The 24,514-nt window shown below is 37.7% G+C and overlaps 1 protein-coding gene across 1 annotated transcript in view; it reads right to left on the bottom strand.

Moving 5' to 3' along the window:
• The window catches only part of prtg.L (protogenin L homeolog), a 92,979-nt gene that overhangs the window by 43,801 nt on the left and 24,664 nt on the right, over window positions 1-24,514 (bottom strand). Inside the window, exons 3-10 of the mRNA XM_018253055.2 lie at window positions 8,339-8,483; window positions 8,050-8,183; window positions 6,705-6,842; window positions 6,346-6,504; window positions 5,712-5,871; window positions 4,056-4,303; window positions 1,668-1,832; window positions 209-514 (exon numbers count right to left, since the gene is read on the bottom strand). Coding sequence (XP_018108544.1) covers window positions 209-514; window positions 1,668-1,832; window positions 4,056-4,303; window positions 5,712-5,871; window positions 6,346-6,504; window positions 6,705-6,842; window positions 8,050-8,183; window positions 8,339-8,483 — 1,455 coding nt within the window. The remainder of the gene's footprint in view (window positions 1-208; window positions 515-1,667; window positions 1,833-4,055; window positions 4,304-5,711; window positions 5,872-6,345; window positions 6,505-6,704; window positions 6,843-8,049; window positions 8,184-8,338; window positions 8,484-24,514) is intronic.

The raw sequence follows: 24,514 nt of genomic DNA, 5'->3' as shown, positions 1-24,514 counted from the left end.
ACATATGCCTTCTCATATCTATATTATACAAGAAGCCAATAATTACTGTGTACAAATGTAAACGTTTACATTTACAAGCTAGTTATATAAAAACACTTTTAAGTTGTTTAATATCAGAAAACAATGAACTTGTTAACAGAACTATATCCTGACAAGGTAAAGGTCTGTTGAATGGCTGCCAGTTCTGTTGAGAGACACAGACATTTACCTCTTATACTTGTAGACTTAGGTGTCCTGTGAGATGTCCATGCAGAGGATTCTCCCCAACCTACTTTAGTTGCTGCAGCTATACGAACTAGATACACGCTGTCTGACTTCAAACCTTCCAAGAAATACTCGTGTGCACTTCCTGGGAGCTCGACATTCTGGACAGTGTTTTCAGTGTTCATTCGAAAAGATAGTTTGTAAAGGACAATCTTTCCCCGACGGAATTTGGCCGAAACAGGAAGCCAAGAAATAAGGACATCAGTTGGACTGCGGCTTGTTAAACTGATTTCTGGAGCTCTTAATGGAACTGAGAAATATTTATAATTATATTATTATATTAGATTTGTACGATAATCCATTCTTTTCTGCAATGTGTCCATTTTTGAGAGTTTTCATGTAAAATTGTATTTGGTTAAGCATCTATACACAAAGGCTACACAGGGTGCTGGGCAATATTCATATTAATAATTTTACTTGGGACACCAGAATCTTGGCAAAAGTACAGATGAAGCTAATTTAATAATAATGACAGCACTCCTTTGACAAAAAACATGTATTAAAAAGTTAGCATGTATGTACAATCAGCATTTAGGTGCCCTCTGGGCCTCAACATACACACACAATAGCATATATATATATATATATATATATATATATATATATATATATATATATATATATATATATATATATATATATATATATATATATATATGTTTGTGTGCATATATACGTTCTTTTTAAATACTTAACTATGGGTAATCTTTACTTTATTGATTTGCTCCTCCATCCTGCATCTATGTATTTATTCAGGTTCTGGATCAAAATGTCAACTCAATAAAGTAAAGATTATCCATATTTAACAAGACCCTGGAGTAGCATGGCATATTTTTCAATTTTGTATAGATTCTTTCTGCATTGCTCATGGCAATGTCTTGCAATTAGTGAGCTTAAATCAAGCACACAGCTTGTATTTGTGTGTATGTATATCTATATATATATATATATATATATATATATATATATATATATATATATATATATATATATATATATATATAGGGGGAAGGGTGGTGGGAAAAGGGCTATTAAGCAACATATACAAAAAAATCTATTTATAACATATGTATATATATATATATATATATATATATATATATATATAATGTCAACAATGTTATATTAATAATACAGTGAGTAATTTACTCTTACTTAATTACACCAATATTATAAGGTTCCAAAGCATGTGCTGTTGTACAAGTCATGAAACTCCCAGAAAATGTTTAATAAAGTTAATAGTGCAATATACTGTAAATACTCCCAAAACTATAAGTGAATATTTAGAAATCAGCATGAGTCTGGCCTGTATGAAAGTATAAGAACTGAATTGGAACTAGTGAGTGTTTCCATTATCCTTAAAGGTAAATGTTATACAGAATATCTAGTAACATCTGCCTTACCATCTTCAAGAGTGCTCTGTGTCACATGATCAGACATCTGGCTTGCCCCCACTGGCATATATGCTACAATATAAAAGGTATAATTGCTGTCAGGATCCAAGTCATCAATGATGTAATGAGTTGTGTCATTTCCAATCACCACCTGATATTCTTCATTATTTAAACCTAGCAAGAGACCATACCAAAAAGTCAGTTAAAACAAGTCAGGTAAAAAAACAAAAACATGACTTTTATTAATGCCATATAAAAAATAACATTCATGAATCAGCAGAATGGAGCCATTAAAAAAACATGGCAACTATGCTAGGGGAATATAGCAAAAAGTAGAGCAATGAGTTCAAAACAATGCAACTAAAAAATATTAAGCGCTGAATATAACATGGAAGCATACTAAATGATAACCCCCATGACATTGGGGTTTTTTGTTCTTGTAACAAATATAAAAATGCACATCAATTGAGTATTTTCTTACCCTAAAATATATCCTATTGATTGTATTGTAGCTATGTGCTTTCTGAGGAAGAGTTTGTTTATTCCAAATTTACATTTTTTCTTTGTCGGTCCTAAAAGCTCCTTTCCGGCGGCATTTTGCTTTTCTATGCACTCTAAAGTAGTGTTTTGTTAAAAGTGATTTCTCATTAAATCAAAAGCTTTCAAAGCTGCCATCCAGTAACTTGTCACAACACGTTTAGGGAAGTTTTGTTAAACAAATCACTAATAGTTTTACCATTAAACCTTCGCAAATCCCTTAAGTTTTAACCGAAGTGATTAAGCACTGAGATAAACAAACCCATTTTCCAATTCACACCATTCAGCATAGCAAATTCTCCAAATTCATTTATGTGAAAAAATGCACAAAAAGCTTTATGACAAAAACAAAAAAACAAAGATTATGTTCTTGAAATCTACTATGACACTGGGATAAAATAAAGGCCCAAGCTCTGAAAGAAAACGTGCTTTACAATTCTGAGTCTTAATGAGCTTAGGATGTCAGCAATTCATATTAAAATATGCAGAGGGGTGAACAGATGTGATTGCCTTTGTGATTATTTCAATTCCTATACACAGGAGCTGGTAAGCGGAATACGATTTTTGAAAGTGGGAGAAGACTATTTCAAACTAAAATGCATGTCCACTTAATCAAACTACCAATAGCCCTCCATTACCATTAAATTTATAAACAAAACTAAGAGCCAATGCCACTATTAAGCTTTCCCACATTTCTGAGCACACTGAAAAGCATTTTAATTGGACAAGATTACCGGCATTTCACAACAGACCAGTTGATGGCTTCTTAATTAGGAATGTTGTGGCACGATTTTTGACCTGCTAAACAAGATCCTAAAGCTTAAATTAAAAGGCCCTGAATGCAGTACTGGGCCTCATGCAGAGGGATGATGAAATGGCCATAAAGACACATAAGACTAGCCTGCAAACAGAATGACTACACCCTTTGTAGCCATTTCAAATGACTTACAATGAATGAATACACAAATATAATCTTTTCATTTTCTCCCACCCCAACCTTTTATTTTTCATTTAATCATATATATATATATATATATATATATATATATATATATATATATATATATATATATATATATATATATATATATATATATATATATATATATATATATATCACAGTCCAGTGAGTATCCGGAATCCAAGGCACACACTGTTGCGGCTTGTATAGCCAGGGTGCACGGTTAGGGCATATATAACGTAGTATTCAAAAGAATCAGCACTCCCATGTAAAAATTCTCATTTATTTCTGTTGCATCGATGTCCAACGTTTCGGTCCTTGAGAAAGGTCCTAACAAGGACCGAAAGGTTGGACATTGTTCTGTGCTGGTTCTTTTGAATACTAATATATATATTAAAAAGCACCTGCTTAAATTTGAAACTATGAAACTATGAAACTCTTTGAATCTCTTTTGACTAGCAAGACTGATGTCAAAGCTCCATTTAATGGCTCTGGTGGTTCTGCTATTTTGTAATGCTACAACAGACATGAATACGGCTACTGCTTGTATGACTGTATTTTCTTCTTCTAGGCTTAATAAATCAATGATTTATGTAGAAAACATGTATGCCTGAAATACATTAACTTATATCTTAGGAAAGGCATGATAAATATTTCAATGTTAGCCATAAACAGGTGCCTTGTTCTCTGGAATCTAATCTAAACAAATTAATCAGAACCAAATGAATGATGGTCAAATGGAATTTAAGATCAACATTTCATTCAGCTGGTGACACATGCTTGCTGTATGCTAGTTTACCTTTGGAGAACAAAATCTTATAAGCTCTGTGGACCCTCTTGCAGCTGTCAGAAATCTATCGTCTCTTAATATACTCACAATTCAATTCACTTAGTCTTACCTTCTGCTTTCATGTAATGCACAGAATAAGCAATGATTTTCTCTGAGTTATACAGAGGCCGTTCCCAAGAAAGAATGATGGCTGAACTGGACATTGTCTCAGCATGAAGGTGACGTGGAGCGCTGGGTCTGTCCTCAGACATAACGACTATCAATCGTGCATGAGAAAGAACAGAGCTTTGACTATTCTCTGCCATGCACTGGTACACTGCATCGTCTTCGGGGATTATCTGGTTAATTACCAATTTACTAATGGAAGAAAAAGAGAGGTACAATAAATCTTAGCTGGTTTATTTGGGAAAGAAAAGACAAAGAAACCAGAATTTGCTTTGATCTTGTACACACAGCTGCTGGAGCTGTCTATTCAGAGTACTTATTTAGGGTCAGGCCACACTGGGCATTTTGGGGAGATTTGGTCGCCTGGCAACTAATCGCCTTGCTTCGGGCGACTTCGGAAAACGAATCACCACGTGTGATTAGCGCCGGCGTTTTTTCATTTTAGCCGGCGCAGAGTGAGGGAAGGCGTTTGGGGAGATTGGTCGCCGGGCAACCGAATCTCCCCAAAACGCCCAGTGTGGCCTGACCCATAAGTTGTAGAATTCTTACAAATCTGTAGCAACCCTATAAACGTACATGTCCAGGGTACCAAATGAGTGTAAGTGACATAAGCCTTTCTAAATCATACGACTGATGATTTAAAAACTTGATTATTTTTTTTTACTTTTCCTTGCGAAAACTCTACTTTTTCAGATTATCGGCCAAAAACCTCTCTACTTTTTTGGATAATTAGCCAAAAACAAATTATTTCGATTATCCAACGCAGATCACGATGTCGAGAAGCAACTTCAGGGACATCTGCCATTGACTTCTACATGACCTCGACAGGTTCAAGATGGTGTATTTTCGGATTTTTTGCAGATTTGAGGTATGATAAATCAGATCACAATCCTTAAAAAAAAAACAATCCTACAATCCTTCAAAAAACACTGCAAAACACTTTTCATGTGGTTCTACAGTATATGGAAATTCAGTCCAATTCAGGCAAAATAATTTAACAGCTTGTACTCTTAATCAAGGAAACACCTAAGTCATACTGAATGTATATTCTATCTTATTTGTAATGCCAAAGTTGTGGCTTTTACAGTTGTAATCCCTATGGCTGGCGCTGCTAGTTTGAAAAGACCCATATCAGATTTACGGTCACCAATGGGTTGTTTTTTTTATCAAACTAGTTAATCTCATACAGATCTTAAAGAGCTGGATGAAAGTGAGCAGGCCCACATCTATCTGTATCTATTTACACACAGAGATCTATGTAAAATCTATGTAAAGCTATAAGCAAGGTATTTCTCCCTAATCCCTAGCGACATTCCAGGTTCTGCATCTAGCTATTGCTCTTGCTCTGTCAATTGAAATTCTGGTATCTATCTATCTATCTATCTATCTATCTATCTATCTATCTATCTATCTATCATCTATCTATCTATCTATTTTTCCTTTCTTTCACTGTGCCCATTGTTATCCCTCATTATTTGACTACCTATCTAAACAAACTCTGGAGTGTATACATATAGAACAGCAGATATTTACATCAGAACTACCATAATGTGTCCTACAATATGGTCTTCTAAATATAAAAAGCATGTTTGTCTCATACCTGTTGTACATTTTAATTCTGCCATTGGAATGAATTTTTTTGCCATTCTTCAGCCATGAAATTTTTGGAAGTGGATTCCCTTTGGCTTGACATACAAATCTGGCAGTACCAGCACGTGGCCTTGTCAGACTCGCTGGCCATTCAGTAAATGATGGTGGTGCTATGAGGAGGTGAAGATAAAATGGGAAAAAATGGTTACCAAATCTATTATTATATTATTTGGATTTTGACTTTGTATACAGTGGGGCTAATTAATCACAGGTGAAGCAACATGGACAACTTCTACAAAGATCTGGGAAGCACCGGCGTTTGCACAATATAGTGGGTGCATGTGGCTCATGAGGCAGGGGCTCACTGTCATGCACCCACCATAGCTTTTTATGAATGCTGTACTCAGTTTATAAATGAGCCCTAGTCTGTCTGTATTTCTAAATAGTGATATCCAAACAAGAGTAAGCCTCTGGAGCTTCAGATTAAACACCCGTTTTTGGATATTTATTTCTTTTTTTATCTTCAGAGATTAGCAATTAACAATTTAAAAGTATTTTTTAAGGATTTGTAAGTATTTACTAGTGAATTTTACATCTCCTGACAGAAAATGGACTGTACAAAGCCTAAAAACCATCCAACATACCAAGAACTGTGACAGTGGCCATTGCCACAGTAAAGTTGCGTGTACCCGGCGTGGTGGCACGACAAATATAAACTCCAGAGTGCTGCAGGTTCACATCTGATATTATGAGGTTTCCATTTCCAACTACTCGTGTGTTGAACACATCAATTGGTTTATGGTCTTTATAAAAAAGAGAAAAAAACAGAAAATGTAATGGAGTTGTAACAATAAAACAGAGGATTAGAGTTGTAACAATACATTCGATTAGATTATAAAATGTGTTCTGTTACAACCACAATTGAAAATATTACACAATGTAATAAATACTAGGAGTAATAGGAGTGAAATAGTAATGATTAAGGGACTAAATGAAATCGTACCCATCCTGCTCCATGATACAATAGGCTTTGGGTTTCCTGTAGCCACACATTCCAGAGTGACTGACTGATGCATTGAGGTAGTTGTATTTTGAGGAGGTGCAATGATGACAGGTTTCTGGAAAGATTCCTTTTCCGTGGCTGGTCAAAAAGCAGAAATAAATATGAGTTTTTAAATATAAATAATTGTTTTTAGAATGTGTCCATGCTTAAAGTTTCATGCTTGGTTTACTACTGTCTTTCTTCTCTCTATTTAGCACTTGAATACAACAGGGTAAACGCAATCAATACTTTGTGGTTTAACGTTTAGGGCTAGTCCACACGGGGAGATAGCGACGCGTTTGCGGTCGCGGCGACAAAGCGCCGCGACAGTCGCCGCGACCGGCGCAGGCGACAGTTTTGTATGGGCGCCTATGTAAAAACGCCTGTGCTAACCACACGAGGCGATGCGCTTTTCAACAGTCGCCTGAAAAAGCCTGGCGAGGCATTTTCAGGCGACTGTTGAAAAGCGCATCGCCTCGTGTGGTTAGCACAGGCGTTTTTACATAGGCGCCCATACAAAACTGTCGCCTGCGCCGGTCGCGGCGACTGTCGCGGCGCTTTGTCGCCGCGACCGCAAACGCGTCGCTATCTCCCCGTGTGGAATAGCCCTTAGGCTGCAGCCACTGATCAATCTGTCTGAACACAACATTTTCTTCCACTAAGTAAACATAATCAACCTTTAGTAAACCAGAGGTGAATGATGTTCGTGTTCCTTGTGGAACCAAAAATATAGTGTGCGCTTCTTTCAAAAGGGGGGAATTTTTACTCAATCCCAAAAATCCCAATCCTAATATTGAAAAAGATTGTTTTAGATAGTTCGCTTTTTTATTGTATGGACATGTTTCATAAAATACACCTTTAAGGGCCAGTTGCGTGCAGGAATGATTGAATGAAGGTGCAATATAAAAATGTTCAAAATGTAGTTTGACTATACTTTTAATTTAAATAAATCCACAATTTATTTTTTTTCCTCATTCACAGTTAGTTTCACTGTGCAACAAGGAAGTTGCACAGTGAAAGTATTTTCAATGCTATTGTTCTGCAACAACAATAGGCAAACAATATGTTCAGTACAAGCAGTGAGGTCAGGCTGTGCACAGTTACATATGACAGCAATTACTCACTCCTTGTAACACAGTGCTAGAAAAGATGGCAAGACTAGCCCTATACTAGCCATGCTCCTCTAAACATTTAGCTGCCCAAGCAGCAGATCCGATGTCGCTCCCCTTCCCCAGGACATTTTTTAGGCTTTAGTTCTCCTTCAATATCATGCAAACCAAACAAGTTTTATTTTTCAGAATCATACCTGGCACAACAGTTAGTGTTGCCTCTGCACTCTTCCGCCTGTTCGACACACTGGTGGCTACACATCTGTAATTTCCAGCATCCCTCTTTGTGACTCCATAGATCTGGAGAACTCCTTTTGGTAGCACAGCAATCCTTTAATACAAGGCAATGGTTCAAGTTAATGTAACAAAATTGATTCTTAATCAGTTCATTATAACCTCCAAAAGCAATAACATGGAAGTACCATGTCAGCTAATTGGTCAAATACATGGAAAAAGTTGAACACATTATTAAAATTAAACACTTGCCTGTCCATAGCAAGGGGAAGAGCCGTGCGATTTACTTCCCATGTAATTACTGCTGCAGGGTTAGCCGTTATCTTACAGGAGAACCGAGCCACACTTCCATCTTGGACGTCAACTGACACAGGTTGCTCTTCAAAGCCTGACATGGCTGAAAGAAAGGTGCATTGATATTATTCTTTATTAATATTATATTAATGATTAATATACAGAAACATAATAAAAAGCCAAGAATTTTCTGAACACGTACACATATCTAAACCCACAGGTTACTGTTATGGGACTACGCCATGTTCCTGTAGTGTGCCCTTTCAATGGCATGAAGTACAAGTTCACTGTACAGGAGCTTTTTTGTCACCCTTTCATCTAATTCTTGTGTTTGCCCTCATTTTTGGTGTACATTCTAACAAGCTGTAGTGATGAACACAAAAAGTCAAAAGAGTTGATTTACGATTTTAAAGTTAAATCCCTTTAAGCCATGTTTTCTGTACAGCTGATGGTTTAGCCTACGGAAAAGCATTTATCAAGTCTAGTTGTGATGGGGAGTTATTCTTCACACTTGTCGACTCTTTGCCAAACAAAGTGCGAACTAGCTAAAGAGTAAGCTTAGAAAAAAGTTTTAAAAAAGTCAAGAGTTGTTTTACGATCTTAAAGTTAAATCCCTTTAAGACAAATTTTCTAAACAGCTGATGCTTCATCCTATGGATAAGCATTGATCAATTTTAGATGTGATGGGGAGGTCTCTTTTACACCTGTCAACTCTGTGTCAAACAAAATGTGAAATAGCCGCAGGGTAAGCATTGAACAATCCCTTGTGGGTTAGGCAATTTTCACGCAAAATGCAGAATTCCATATTCATCTGACCCAGGCAATTGCACAGAAATAAAGGGGCAATTCCAAGAATTTTATGCTTAACCATTGAAATGAAAATCACTGTGGAAACAGCTTGTCCTTAATCTTTAAAGGAGAAGGAAAGCTACTGAAGCAGTTTATTGCCAATAGATTAGCCACAATAGTGCAAGCTATAACACTATATTTATTCTGTAGAATGCTTTACTATACTTGAGTAAACAGCTCTTGAAGTGTTCTCTGTTTGTTTAGAATAGCAGCTGCCATATTGGCTTGGTGTGACATCACTTCCTGCCTGAGTCTTTCCCTGCTCACGCATAGCTCTGGGCTCAGATTACAGCAGAGAAGGGAGGGAGGGAGAGAGAGAGAGAGGAGCAAACTGAGCATGCTCAAGGCCGTGCCCTGGAGGTTTAAGCTGAAAACAGGAAGTCTGATACAGAAGCCCATGAGTACACAATAGAAGGGAAGAAATGTGGTGTTTCTTTTGACAGAGGACTCAGAGCAGCATTACTTTGAGGGTTTACTGGTGTATTTATATAGACCTTTCAAATAAAGCTTACTTAATTTTAGCCTTTCCTTCTCCTTTAATATTAATCTTTGTCATTGGCTTTAACTGGATTTAAGCTATCACAGGACACTTCAGATATATTTCTGTGTTTCTCACAGATAAACAGTTAAGGTTTTCCTGGATATAACTGATAACACGTGAGACTGTAAGCCAAATATTTCTTCCAGGCACCTCTGAACATACAAAACAAGGAATGTCTGAAAATATTTGCAAGCAAAGGAATCTGAAGGCAGAGAAAGATAACTATATGAATAACCCAAGTGAAAATCTACATACAGCAAAAGTGTTGTGGACAGGATAAAAGCATTGGTGAAATATTTTTATGGTAAAATTCTAAATAGCAATCAAAGTGACAGATGTAAAAAAGTAAATGTCTGGTGTCAGTATCTCATTAAGTTATATAATATCTTCACTACTAAATGAAAATACCCTATACAAGAATGTATGAGGACATGGCTTAGCATGCACAGAACATTATTTTCCCGCATATTTGCATTCATTCATTTATGTGGAAGCCTCCCCAGTGGTAGCCTGGACAGAGGAATTCACATATATTTCAATAGGATAACATTATCTATTTGTAACCAGTCTTTGTACATCCCATAAAGCTCATTTATGAATGAAAACATTCAACAACTGCTAATTGCCAACATTACAGAGTAATAGCAGTTGCCTGCTTAATAGCATGCGTCATAATATGCATGTGATTTACTAGTGTGGATGCTACTTAACGTTGTCCACATTCATATATCGCATTCAAGATAACAAGAATTTTTTCTTTCTGAAATGCACCATGTGCATGGCACCATGATTTTTTTCCCCAAAATTGCAGTGCTACAGCAGTTGCAAGGAGCTTATGCGATTGGTGCAATTACGCTGCTCCTACCTCATTTGTGCCCAATTTGACAAAATGACTGCAACTGCGATATTGAGACTAATTAGACACAATTGTGCAGAAGTCTGTCTGGCGTAATTTACAGTGCTTGATGTGTGAGCCTAATTCTGTAGACACAAGTGTGCTGCGCCTATTGACACTGGGCACAAACGGAACCTTGTAGCTACAACCTGGTCAGATGGGTTGCCCTGCATCAATTGGTGCAGTTGTGCTCGATTTGCAACAGAAGGAAGGAGGTTCTGAGTGGCACAGAGCATAACTATATGGAAGTGCAAAGAGTACATTTTGACGCAAGTACCTTTAGTGAAAGTGGTTTTACACAGAGTTCACTGTGTGGAAATTGCAGGGAACACTGCAGTTGCAGGCAACATAAGTTACTATATATATATATATATATATATATATATATATATATATATATATATATATATATATATATATAATATATATATATATATATACTCTATATATATTCAAACAAAAAAAGTCCACACTCACAGGTCTTGCGAAGAGAAAAAGTGGGTTTATTCAATGTTTCAGCTCCTAAACGCAAGCTGTCATTAGGAGGTGACGGCTCCCGTTTAGGAGCCGAAACGTTGAATAAATCCACTTTTTTTTCTTCACAAGAGCTATGAGTGCGGACTTTTTTGTTTGATTGTAAGTAATATTACTGTTCCAACACCTAGGCATTTCCTGGTTCTCTGTGTGCACCTACCTAATTGTTTATTTTATATATATATATATATATATATATATATATATATATATATATATATATATATATATATATATATATATATATATATATATAGTAAATTACCCTTAATGAGTCCTCACTGTAGGTGAGGGGGTGCAGTAATTTCAGAACAGTGCAACTGTCACTTTTAACAGCTATTGTAGGTGATACTGTCCTTTTGAAGGTGACCTGTGTGACATTCACAGGCCTCCTGAAATCAGTTTTCTCTGGACAATGGGTTCCATTGTTATGATAAAATATACTGTTATTAAGCATGCCGAGCAAGTGCTAATGTCAGTTTAAGAAGCACCTCCATAAAGGCAGTGCAGTGCCGAGCAGAAAGACCAATAAAATGAAACCACTTTAAAGGGGCTTGTGTTGTTCAAGAAAACAACCCCCACTGAAAAGCCATAAATGTAATTACTTTTTTTTTATGTGAAGGTCACGCCTTCCTTTTAGACTGGGGTAATTCCCAGGTTTACAACCAGGAGAAAACAACACAAGCCCTTTCAGGTAGATACTGTCTGGCCCAGCAACAGAACAATATGCTCCCAGCATCCCCTGCTGACAGTGTGACAGCTACATACTCTGAGTGTAAAGTGTTTACATATACTGTATATATATATATATATATATATATATATATATTCTCTTCTTTGCATTTGTGGATATATATATATATATATATATATATATATATATATATATATATATATATATATTATATATATATATATATATATATATAGTAATTGGATAAGGACCCGCACTCCAATGTTTCGTGAAAAAAAGGGTTTTTATTTCAACTTGTGCATCCAACGTTTCGGCCCATGCCTGGGCCTTTATCAAGGATCCTTACTCTAAGACTGGATCAGAGTGCGAGCGTTTGTATATATATATATATATATATATATATATATATATATATATATATATATATATATATAAAATATTTTAAAAAGTTTTAAACATATTTGTAAATGTAACTTGATGTAAAAGCTGTATTTGTCAGTTTACACCCTCTGCACTTCTGGCTCTTACTCAATGAAACAATGTTGCAGACTAGCTGATTAAAGCAAATTACAAGGCATGGCTCCTGTTACATTGTTTTAAGCATCAGACAAAGGGGCAAATTCACTAAATGCCGAAGCGCCTAACGCTAGCGTGAATGCGCCAGCGTAGCACATTTTCGTTCATTCGCCGATTCACTAACGGACGCTGGCGTAAATTCACTAGTGTTACTTCGCACCCTTACGCCTGGTGAATTTGCGCAACAGACTTAACTACGCAAATTCACTGACGCGCGAATGATTCTGAACGCTAACTTTTACGCCAGACTTCCTTTGCCATCTCAGACCAGGCGAAGTGCAATAGAGTAGATAGGGATTGCTTCAAAAAAAGTTAAACATTTTTCTAAGTCCCAAAAAACGCTGGCGTTTTTTCATTTTTTATGGGTGATAGGCTGAAAAAGATCTAAAAAATTTTTGGGGCTACCCTCCTTCCCCCCTACATTTCCTAACTCATGGCACCTTAACTATACAGTGGGCACATGTGTAGGGCAAAAATTTTATTTTCAGTTTTGAAGGTTTCCCAGGCTTGTGTAGTGCTGCTATATATACCTCCATTGTAACTTGAATTTGGCGCCGTATGCAAATTAACCATCGCTAGCGTAACTTTGCTTTGCTTGGCGAATTAACGCTAGCGCAACTTCGCAAGCTTACGCTTCCCCTGATCGCAACTTCGGATTTTAGTGAATTTGCGTAGCGTTGGTGAAAATAAGCCTGGCGAAGTGCGGCGAAGCGGACGCTGACGCAAAAACGAATCTTAGTGAATGTCCCACCAAGAGAACAGAGAGTGACACAAATTAGTCAACTGCAATTACATTTATGCATTAATTTTGGGCACTGAATGTATACTGAAAAGTTGAATAGAAACATTTTTTTATAAAAAAAAAATGACAGGCTTCTAATTTAATTTATCTAAAATCTGCCAAATGATCATGATGCTAAATTATTATGTACAGTTGCATTCTCCCTTTTATCATCTAATGAACTACCCTAAAGAGAATGTTGATTATGGGGTTAAAAGTCAAAGATCACTTTGCATTACAGTTAGGTTATAGTATAACATACTCCCTAAATGAATAAAGCAACCAGGTTGGCAAGATGTATGACTATGCTTTCTGTCCCCTCTGGCTGATTAACTTTTTGGTAAAAGGAAATCTCTATAGGTATTTTGTGAAAGACCTGCCTGGTTGTTTTTCAAGTAGATCCATTCATAGAGCCTTAGTATAATGCAGTCATTAGGCAGAAAGATTATCTCCACACATATTACATTAATCCGCAGTACGACTTCCAAACTATTTCCTTTCCCCAAGGTGCATGTCTCTTAAATTGCTTGTGATCCCCCTATCTCAGGTTTCTCTCTAAGTAATGGCTTATTTACACACACCCTGACCTATGAGAGGAAGGGTAAGAACTGCTTCCCCTTACCCATGAAATGAAGGCGTTACACAGTCAATGCCTTGCGGATGACAAACATGTGTATGCACTTTTGCCCTAGGAGTTGCTGGCATGTCAACTCTTTGCTAAGGTGGGATTGCATCTTTTCAAATGTAACGTGATAATATAATGTGACATATAAAAGTACCTCCTGACAATAGGCATTCTGCTTATACACAGGCAATGTACAACATTAACATAAGAGATCATAATCATCGGAGCAATTACAAAGGGCATTGTTTTCTATGAGACACATGCAGGATCTAGTCTTTCAGCCCAGTAACTGAACAGGCAGATTACGGATTTATTTAGCTAAACAATCTAATACTGTACACAAATCAATGCAAACCAAGTTGATTTACCACTGATTAAGATTAGATTTTGGCTTGAAACAAAGCAAACAGATAGAGAATGGCCATTATGGGCAAACCTGGTCAAAGTAAAGGTGGCCATAGATGGGCCAATAAAGGTCTGGAAGGACTGAGTCTGCAGCTGAACTAGCCCCTGTATGATTGACCTGAACGACCGCTATCTAGTCAGATATCAAGGGGGCAGTTTTGATCTTCCTGGCAGATCAGCGACCACATTGCACATTGATAAAGACATTGATCTGATGGCCTGCAAAACGGCAATTATGATCCAATCATTGGCCCTAGGGCAAAACTATCATTATTATTTCCACCTCATTGTGACAGATCTGCTTGTTTGGTCAAGGTTATAATGCATGGTGAGCTTTACTGACAGTTCTACAGAATCCTTGAACCAATATCACTTTGCTAAAGCAAAGCTTTTTCTTGGGCCACCCAAATTAAATTGTAAAATCATCCTTGCAACCCAAAATTCAGTTTCGATTCAGCTATGCACTTTTCAATTACTATTTTCTATTGTAGGAAGAATATTACTAAAAGAGGAACTTGCTTACTCAACCAAACGAGTATGGGGGAACAAATTATGCTAAAGAAAAATAAGACTATTCAACCATGTCACTTTAGTGAAAGTCATTAAATCAGTGTGGGGGGAAAGAATCTGCCATACTGGGTGCAACTGAAGCCAACAGGATTGTGCTAGCGTAATTTATGTTATTGTACTTAAAGAAGACCAGGTTGGTCACACTACCCCAGACACTTGTATACATAGTTACATAGTTACATAGTTAAATTGGGTTGAAAAAAGACAAAGTCCATCAAGTTCAACCCCTCCAAAATGAAAACCCAACATGCTCTTCCAAGGCTTTTGAAGACATTAATTGGATTGATAAACACTTTTTGCCAAGTGATCCTGTTCTTTCAGTCACTGGCTGACCTCAGTTTGTGTCTGGAATTCCTCACAAATTACCAAATACCAAGCTCTTCACCCCTTCCTACAGCCTTCTCTGTACAGAATATTTCATCTCCAGGATACCAGTCCTTCCATCAACATGTTAATCCACTTTGTGGTTTACAAACCAAAACAGTTTAAACACAGTTGTTACTTCCTAGAACTGTCAAAGTCCATTACTGTCCACTGCACTTAAAACAGGTTTGTGTAGTCTCACATCTGAGAATGGAGCCCAAGAAGAATGGAATCACATTTCAATCACTGAATATCCAAATGCTTATCGACATGTTATTGAGTCAAATAACTCAGTGTATGCAATGCTAAAAGGAAATTGTATCAAATACCTGTGACAATATTTACTTGATAACTTTGCTGTTATTGTTGACTTCCTTCTTCTATAAATCATCACTGACTGAAACTTCAAGGTATCCAATCTCTGAAACTTCAAGGTATCCACTCTGTATGGATGGATTCTGTATGATTAGCTATGCACATGGATTTTCTATACCATGTTAGCTTCCTATAACTGGAGCAATAAAGTGAGAACTCAGTAGTGCAGAAGACGTTACTGGAAAGCTGGTCTGGGGGTCTTTGTACTCTTGTAGCTTTAGAGTGCTTTAGAGAAAACATTTTGTCTTAGTCTTGCATATCTATGAGATGTAATAACTGATATGGATAAGACTTCTGCTCTTTAATCTGAAGGATTTGCAGCAGCATGCTAAAGCACACATTGTTTTTGCTGTCCTTTAACTCTCAAAGCTTTCTGCACATTTGCTCCGTCTTGAAAACATTTCCGGAAGGAAAGAGACCTTACAGGAAAACATTTAAATGACCAGCTTAACACCCCATCTCATATGGCAGTAATTAAAGGGTGAGAGAGCAAAGGGCAGAGCTTTTGACAAAAAAAGAGAAAAAGAAAACAGAGCAAAAACCAAAGACAATAACATTTATTATTTAAAAATACAGTTCTGAAACAACAATGTCGAGCAAGTTGATTACTGTTTAGTGATCACTGAAACACTGAATATACATAAGATAAGAGATATTCAGTCCATTATTTTCTGCATAGTTGAGCCTTTCTAAGATCAGTTTCTGGTTGGAAAAAGTAACAAAAACAAGATGTCTAAAACATAGACATGGCTGTTTGCAGTAGTTAATGACCTGTTTTTGTGCAATAGACTTATTAGAAAAATTTGCATCAACCACACATACAGTATCTAATAAAGTTCCATCAGGACAAGTCTTAGTTGGTATCCTACTAACTGAACTGGGGTAAAAAAAAAAAAAACATTAAAGAAGAGAAACAAGGAGTTTATGAAGTATGTTGCAAATTCTACTTGCATCCTAGGAGGACTAGAATTTAAGGGAAAATATACCCTCTTTTTTGACATGAGATCATTTAGTGCCCTGGCACCCATAATAAATCTATGCTACCACAAATGACAACATTGCTAGTTTCCTTCCCACCATGTAAATCCCCTGTGGGAAAACATACATACCTGGAAACTTTGAGCAACTTGAGAAACCCTGATGCTGCATGTACTGTATGTGTCTGTGAGAACAGGGACCAGTTCTTCACCCTCCTTAATGTGGCCATACACGGAGATCGAGCGGATCTCTCTCCGATATGCCCACCTTGAGGTGGGCAATATCGGGCTGCTCGATCGTGGGCCCTAGGGCCAAACGATCGGATCCTAACGCATGGGAAATGGGGGTCAGATCGCGGGACCGCATCAACGAACAGATTGCGGCTGAGATCCGACGGGATTTTTTGTCCCATCCGATCGGGGAAGCCCATCAGGGGGCCCCATACACGGGCCAATAAGCTGCCGACTTGGTCTGTTGGCAGCTTTTATCGGCCCGTGTATGGCCACCAGGCTCACAGGGTAATGCAATCCCTCCCTCACCTAAATTCCACTGCAAAGTGATGGATTCTGAGGTTTCATCTGCTTTCCAAAGTGGGTGATATACCGATTATTTGGAAAGCAGAGGCCCCTCAAGTTCATGTCAAAAAGGGAGGCCTATCTTCCCTTATAACGGTGTTATAAATTATTATACCATATATGTAACTTCATTTTGGAAGTAGTTTGGGTTGAACCAATGTAATGGGATTCTGCAATCACTAAGCTAATAATTATTCCATGTGTGTTCATCATCAAAATCACCAAATAGTTAATGAATTCTTTTTGTACCATGAGTATAAAAAAATTGCTTTCAATCAACTAAAAAGTGAACAAGCTAAAAAGCAGCAAACATTTGATTGTCATGCACAAGTTAACCCATTTTATTGTTACAACAGTAGTTGTACGCATTTACACGTTAATATGATACAACACAGGGAATACATAACCACAGTAAAGGGACATCAAATACATCAATCAATATTCCCATATTCAGTATAATAAGATTAAAGCATTGCCGAAATGATAAAGAAAATGTTACAGATGTTATTTCTTGATTTGGTGTTTCAGTTAGCTGCACTAATTACACAACTGAATAGTGTTTCTTCATGCTACTAAATAGCACACAGTAAATGTTGGATTTTGCTAAACAAGCATGATTTGACAGCATTGAGACTTGTTTGCAGCCCTCAATATTTATCATTCAAGCAGCAGCAGCAGTGTGTGGCCCCAGAAATGGTACAATACATGCTAATATACTTATCAAACAGCTACCCTGGCCCCCTCCAACCTAGAGAAAAGAGTCAAGAAAAAGGAACCAGCAAGCTACATTAACCACCTTCAAAGCTGTTCATCTTGTGTGGCCCCCATGGTTTTAGGGGGGAGAAAGGCGCACAGATTTCCCCTTACCAGGGGAGCTTATTTGAACAGTGTGCCAAGTGATTGCCTTCTAGAGATGACATCTAATCCAACAGATACCTTTTCCCATGGCTGGCTGCCATTCCACAAAGAATTAACTCACTTAAGTAGCTAAGCAGTCACATGAAAACTCAATATAATTCCATTAAGTCTAAGTAAGATTCATAGGAAAATAAATGTAAGACCCGTAAGAACCTTTTGAGGGTGCTATATCAACATGTTTTTTTTCTAATATAACCAGCTATATAAATATACTTGCTTGTGGTGAGGAGTTAAAAATGATGTGAAACATTTTAATTTTGACCCATGAGTGCAATGAACCTAGTAATATGGGATATTTTTAAGTTGCACCTGGAACAATGCTGCATGGTATGATGATGGTTTGGGAACAAACATATACAAGCAAGTAGAAGCCGGTTTATACACTTTCCAGACATGACTTTTCCATTTATCAAATCAAAATGTTATAAATATATATGTATACACACATAGGAGAGGCCATGGGGAAAGTCACAATGCCTGCAGGTGTCAAAGACATGCTGGACGGAAACATAATGGGACCCGGAGTGTTCAAACATACCAGGAGCAACTAGTTGTTAAGCTGTCAGTCCACCTACTCTCAGCCACGGAAATAAGATTGTTATCACGGTCGTAATATTTGTGCCATTATGCTTAAGGGATTACCAAACGAAAGCAGGATATGCACAGAGTGATGCTCAAGAAGGGTTCGTTAAGCAATGTAAATTAAAGAGTGTTTTTGACCCAGGTACTAATAACTCTTCACTTAAGACTTTTGAACGAATGCTGATGGTGTCTACTAAAGCCCTTCCGGGTAGAGTAAGATAATACTAATGAAGACGATATATATATATATATATATATATATATATATACAGTTCAAAATGGACCAGCACTCCAGTAGTTTAATCAAACAGATTTATTAACACATCACTCGTGTTTCCAATGTATATAATAATCAAAACAGCTGATAAGAAAGGAGCAGTGGTTGTTTTGGACTATGAATATTATTGATCTGAAATTTTATCACAATTAGCCAGCAATGCATTAAAATAGATTTTTGATCCAAGTCTTAAATTCCAAATGCAGTTAAAGAAGATGCTGGGTGAAGCCACACTACATGGTTGGGTAAATGAGGAATTGAAGGACTACCTGTTTGTGGAACAACCAGTAAGACCTGTCATATATACTTTACCAAAGATACACAAAAACCTAACACACCCACCGGACAGACCAATAATTGCAGGAAGGGGTTCACTGGCAGAGTATATAGAAAAGTATATTGAAAAATGATTACAGTCCATGGTAAAACAATTTAGTTTATCTGAGATACCACAATTTTTTTTAAAGTTAATTTATAGGATACAATGTGGATTTCATAATTGTCACAATGGACCTACAGAGTTTGTATACCAGTATACAAACTGTTATAGGGCAACCCTTTTGAAATAAAACATAAAAAAAGTGGTATAAAGGTGATACCTTCATTTGCTAACTAATATAATCTTATCTATTAGTTAGCCAATTAAGGTATCCCCTTTATACCACTTTGTTATGTTTTATTTCAAAAGGGTTGCCCTATAACATTTTTACTGGCTAACACAGTACAGCAACTTTACCTGCAGTACTGGCATTTTATTTATATTATTATATTAAATATGATTTATTATTCATCAGCAGGTATTTACCAGTAGTGATGGGCGAATCTGGGGCGTTTTGGCCAAAAATTCCTGAATTTCCTGCAAAATGGCGTAAAATTTGTGTGCCGGCGTCTCGTTTTTGACGCAGGTGAATTTTTATGGCGGTTCGCCGGTGGCGAATCGCGGGAATTCGCAGCGAATTTGCGCCTGGCAAATAAAAAGTAGGTTTGCTACCTCAACAGAATATGTTTCAGGCCCATCCAGTCCTTACACTATGATACAGCTGTACAAGTTGTGATGGTGGTGTTTTATAAATAATTGATGAATAAATTAATAGAGCCTGGTGAATTCTCAAGCATGGAAGCTGAGAGGAAAAAAAGGCACCCTTTGAATATGTATGACTGATTATTCTGGGCTAGAAATTCCAAATGAGGCCTCACAGAATGGGCTGGAAGACTTCAAAGGTCTCTGTCCATGTTATGCTTGCATTTAAGTATTTTGGGGTCTGTATCTAGGACTTCCCGACACATGTGCAGGCAAAACGAAGCACGGCAGAGTTCATCTGGGTGACATTTTTCCAGGCCCATTTCTGACTCCTGTCCTTTTGTTGATCAAGGGAAATATTTTAACGCTAAGCATTTTCACAGCCAATTCACACTGTACTTAGAAAATAAACACACGGCTAAAAATAGCTGTACTGAATCAGCTTACATAAATGACATTCTTGCTTACTGCCCAAAGTTTGCTGAATAGATTTAATTCAGAACAAAATATATTGTAAGAATTTCTCCTGCATGTTTTTGCTTTGGTGCTTTATTGCCCCAGAGCTGAGTGCTATTCCAAAGTATCTCTGCTTGTAATGAAAGCCAATTCGTACTAACAGCCGCACTGTTCCATGAATATGCATGTGCAACATTTACTCATACATATGCAATCATTTTAGTCAGAGAGAACAAGCAAAATGAATAAATAGAATCAAAAGGATCGTTTGCAAATTTAATGCAGAATATCAGCACAACTATTTTACCCACAATGTAATGTGGAGCATGGGAAAAACAGAATGTGCTAGAATATAGAGATGTGGCTTGTCAATTCATCCTTGCAACGCTGAGGACAGACATCAATATAATATAAGAACTTGTCAGTGGTACAAGTGACGGAGGGCTGCAATATTCTGAACATTCCCCAAACCATTCCCAATGCAGCAATACTTACCCCCCACCCCAAACTTTAACCAGGCTCAGATTAGATTGAGGCGGTGCAACCCTTCTACAAGCTGCTGAAGGACTATTTACACTTGTACATAGAACAGAAGGATCATAGTGCCTAAACGCCAGCATGACAAATGAAAGTGGCTCATTCTGTTAAGTGCTGCATGTAAACAGGGGCCCATGTATGGTATCCCAAAACTCAGAACAGATGCCAATTCTGGTCACGGCTCACGCTTCTGCCTATAACAGCCACCTTTCGCTTTGGGAGGAGCCCTCTGCCTCTCGGATGCCACCAGGTCTTAAAGTGAGAAAACCAAGGTGAGAGTTCTGGGCAGTCAAGGGAACTGGGTTAGAGCAAAGCGTATTCAAGGAAACAGGCATGGGTCAAAACCAATCGGTCAGTGTAGTACAAAGTCAGGATCCAGAAGAATAGTCAGTAACAGGCAAAGGTTGGATCAGGCACCGATACATTGGACAGGCAAAGATCAAGGAACAGAGAAAACAGACTAGAAGGGCACTGAGGAATGATCTACAACAGACCTCAGATGTGGCGAGCTGAACATAAAGATGCACACGACCTGGAATAACGCATATAAGTAAAAAGGCGTGCAACTTGGGAAAAAGGTTGTGGGTATCCCCACCGCCCCAACAGAACGCCAGATAACATTACACAGGGATGGTTATGTACTGCTAGGCTGGGGCTGGATTATTAGACTGCAGCTATTGATTACTATTTAAACTGACAATCCTACTAATTATACAAACAAGTTGGTATCACTTTGAATTAAATAAATTATTTGATTTTAAATGCCAATGCCAGTGCTCTACTCTGGGGTGCTCTTTAAGTGCCTGATTTGCCTAATTTTTGCACAAACTACAGGCCAATTTCCATGCAGGCCAATATTTGGATCATAAGCCTGTTATTTATTATTTCAGTTGTAGGTAAGTTGGTGAAGAGCTGCTATAATGTAGTATCAATAACAACAGGATGATGGTCAGATAGGCCAGAAAAAAGTATTAACTGATTGCAATAGTGTAAAAAAATAAAATAAACTATAACAGATATAAGAGGATTTTTTTACAATACTACTCAAGTAATTGTGGTGTTCATGCAAATGGCCTGTAGATGTCACTGTGTGCTCTTACTTATACTGTGCATACTTCCTGTTAGCTTAAAAGTGAAAGTGAAAGCTTACGGTTGTGTAATGCCTGCATGACTCTGCTAATAAGGCACTCTTATATACTACTCATCCTCGGCTACCCAAAACATAACAAATGGTGACAAGGATGGCTCGTCTACCTCTGCAGCAGCCTGTGCCTTTTCTTCCAAACCCTGGTGAGCCTACTATACCTTTTACTGCTATGTTGTATGTATGTTTGAAAATTACATTATTGCTGCTAGAAAGCGTGCTTTACTTATTCACTGCCTGGGAGCAGAGGGACAGCGTATATTCTACACATTACCATTACCTGATGATACTTATGAAACTGCTCTTACTGCTATAAAGAACTTTTTCGTGCCCAGAGTAAATGTGGTTGCTGAAAGATATAAATTCCGCCAACGTGGACAACGTAATGGCAAATCCACAGAACAATTTGTAGCAGCTTTGAGAGAGCTGGTTTTTACCTGTGAGTTTGTGAATCTAACAGATGAAATGAAGAGACCAAATAGTGGAAAAAACAAACTCACCTCGCATTAGAGAGAGACTGCTCCTAGAGCAGGATTTAACCCTTGCAAAGGCTATTACAGTTTCTAGCCAAATTGAAACAGCAGTGGCAGAGGCTAAAACTCTCAGTCAGGGAACTGCTGGGAATGTACAGATTGTGAATTCAGCACTGTGGCCTAATAATGCACAGTCACAGGCAAAATACAGTGCTAAGGAAAGGGATTCACCTACACTGCAAAACCGGGCAGCAAATACAAATAAAAAATACTGCTTTCGCCGTGGTTCAACACAACACACTACTACATATGTTACAGTATTCAGTGTGGATAAAACTGTTACATTTATTCCAGACAAGTTTATATGTACTGTCAGTATCAATACTGCTTCTGCTGACAAGGGACACTCCATTAACCTGATGCTTGATACAGGTTCAGCTGTTTCTATACTACCAAAGGATATTTTCTTGAAATACTTTGCAAAAGATCCGCTTGTTGCACCTGCCCTGAAACTGGTCAGTTACTTAAAGGATCCAATCCCTGTGCTTGGTTGCTTGCCAGTGACTGTACAATTTGAATCAAATACTGCAAAATGTGACTTTTACATTGTGAATAAGGGTACTGCTATACTTGGAAGGGATCTCTTTGCTGCATTAAACCTACAATTAGTTGATGGTCTCATTACTAGAGCACCAGTGCCTGCCACACAGCCAGTGCCTAGAATTTCACCACAAAGCAACACTTCACTGGGTTGTGCAAAGAACTTGCACAACCCAACTTTGTACACAAAGTTAAGTTGAGACCAGATGTAAAACAGTACACCAGAAATTGAGGCGACTGCTCTACTCTATAAGGGAGACTATCTCACAGGAACTAAAGAAACTGGTAGAGCAAGATGTGATTGAAAAATCAGAATCCTCTGAATGGGTTTCACCAATTGTTGTAACAATGAAGAAAACTGTAGGTTTTCGATTGTGTGTTGATCTCCGTGAACCTAATGAAGCAGTTGTTATGGATAATCATCCCTTGCCACACATAGAGGAAATATTTCCAGAACTCAGAGGAGCAAAATTCTTTTCTACTCTGGATCTTTAGAGTGCTTATCATCAAGTATTACTGCATGAGGAAAGTAGAGACCTCACTACATTTATCACCCATGATGTGATGTTTCGGTTCAAGCGTGTACTGGCTTCAGCACCGAGTTGTTTTCAAAAACTGATGTCTTCTATACTCCATGGCATACCTGGTGTAGAATGCTACGTGGATGATATAATTGTCTACGCTCCAACTATGGATCTTCATGACCAGTACCTAGAAAAGGTTCTGAAATGCATTGATTCTGCAGGACTGAAACTGAACCTTTCCAAATGCCACTTCAGACAAACTCAGCTGTCATATAATCTCACAAAATGGATTACTGCCTGACCCTGACCATGTCAATGCTGTTAAACAAGCAGCTCCTCCATCTGATTTCCAGAGCTTACGAGCTTTCTTAGGTCTTACTTCTTGGTATTCTAAGTTTATTCCCAACTATGTTTCAGTTGTGGAGCCACTTAGAGCACTACTACGTGGAACTTTAAGTCTAGCGTGGTCTAGTGAGTCTGTTCAACATAACTTTGAAATAATGAAAAAGCTAATTGTGAACAGTCCAGCGCTAGCTTTATTTGATCCTGCACTACCCACTATGGTTACTACAGATGCTTCAGACTATGGCGTTGGTGCAGTTCTCACATAGATCCATGCTGATCATACAGAGAAAACTATTGCGTTTGCATCCAGAACACTTACAGAGACAGAGCGTAAGTATTACACTGTTGAAAAAGAAGCTCTAGCATGTGTTTGGGCAACAGGAAAATGGAGAACCTACCTATGGAGTAGAGATTTTACCTTATGCACTCATCATAGCCCTTTAACTACACTTCTTACAACAAAGGGACTAGGAAGAGCTGGAATGCGTATAGCTAG

Source organism: Xenopus laevis, chromosome 3L, assembly GCF_017654675.1.
Source record: "Xenopus laevis strain J_2021 chromosome 3L, Xenopus_laevis_v10.1, whole genome shotgun sequence".
In the NCBI taxonomy this organism is placed as follows: domain Eukaryota; kingdom Metazoa; phylum Chordata; class Amphibia; order Anura; family Pipidae; genus Xenopus; species Xenopus laevis.
Note: the sequence above shows the minus strand (reverse complement) of the source record. Positions and strands in the feature narration are given on the sequence as shown.